Here is a 970-nt window from a genome sequence, read left to right as displayed (position 1 = left end):
GTGTGTGTGTGTGTGTGTGTGTGTGTGTGTGTGTGTGTGTGTGTGTGTGTGTGTGTATATATATATATATATGTATATATGCATGTATCTATGTTTGTATGTTCCGAGAAGTGATATATATAATGGTGTCATAGCGTGCTACATGAGTTTGATAGAATATAATTGCGTTTTAAAACGTGGCAGACGGGTTTTTGGTGATACAATAAAGTGGTAGGTGTGTACCATTGTAAATATTGAGAGGGTGTTTTATCGTATTGCTGGGACCGACACAACACCGGCTTAAAGGCTCAGCTGATATATACTCCAGCATTTTTCGTTTATACAGACGCCCACAAAAGGATTGAATGAGTCCAGCTCATTCAGAAAACAACACCCGCTCTGCAGGTGGCAGCTCACCGAATACGGAAACGCGAGTGTCAGAATAGCCAATGAACAAATATTACGCATCGAGCACGTTGAAAAATACACTTTTGATTAGGGCAGCAACAGGCACGTATGTAACATCGGACAGTCTCTATGTCTGTTCGCACTTAAAAGATACCACCCCTACCATTCACTTACATATTCGCCACATCGGCACATTTCGTGGGCACGGTGATCCAGTACTTCCTGACGCCCTGTCGCTCAAATGTGTTGAGCCCGTCCTTGGCACACTCCACAGGGTCTGGTCCGGTTGTTAGTCCCTTCCCATCGGCCATGATCACACACCACACACCCCAGCTGTTGTCCTTCAGCACCTGCCTGTTGTGTGAACGTGTACTGTGAGTATGCTTGTTTTGTCGTGGTTGTCTCCCTCTCCGCCAGATTGATGATGTGTATACTCTAATTTACGATTGTATCGAATACACTTTGAATTGAACCGATAGATGAAATTTTAGACAAAAAAATTGGATTGGATTGGTGATACCAAGTAACCTGTATTGTAATCGACACACCAGCCTAGCACTCACAAATAATATGAGTATAGGAA

General features: G+C 43.3%; 1 protein-coding gene across 1 annotated transcript; it reads right to left on the bottom strand.

Annotated features, from left to right (window-relative positions):
- Nucleotides 1-557: 557 nt before the first annotated feature.
- On the bottom strand, nucleotides 558-741 carry SARC_17269 (hypothetical protein; the record flags this gene model as incomplete). The annotated part of the gene is made up of 1 exon (XM_014288632.1): nucleotides 558-741. A coding segment is annotated over one exon (184 nt), but the record flags the coding sequence as incomplete, so codon positions are not given.
- Between the last annotated feature and the right edge of the window lie 229 nt (nucleotides 742-970).

This window comes from Sphaeroforma arctica (assembly GCF_001186125.1).
Source record: "Sphaeroforma arctica JP610 unplaced genomic scaffold supercont1.10225, whole genome shotgun sequence".
NCBI classification, from domain to species: domain Eukaryota; class Ichthyosporea; order Ichthyophonida; genus Sphaeroforma; species Sphaeroforma arctica.
Note: the sequence above shows the minus strand (reverse complement) of the source record. Positions and strands in the feature narration are given on the sequence as shown.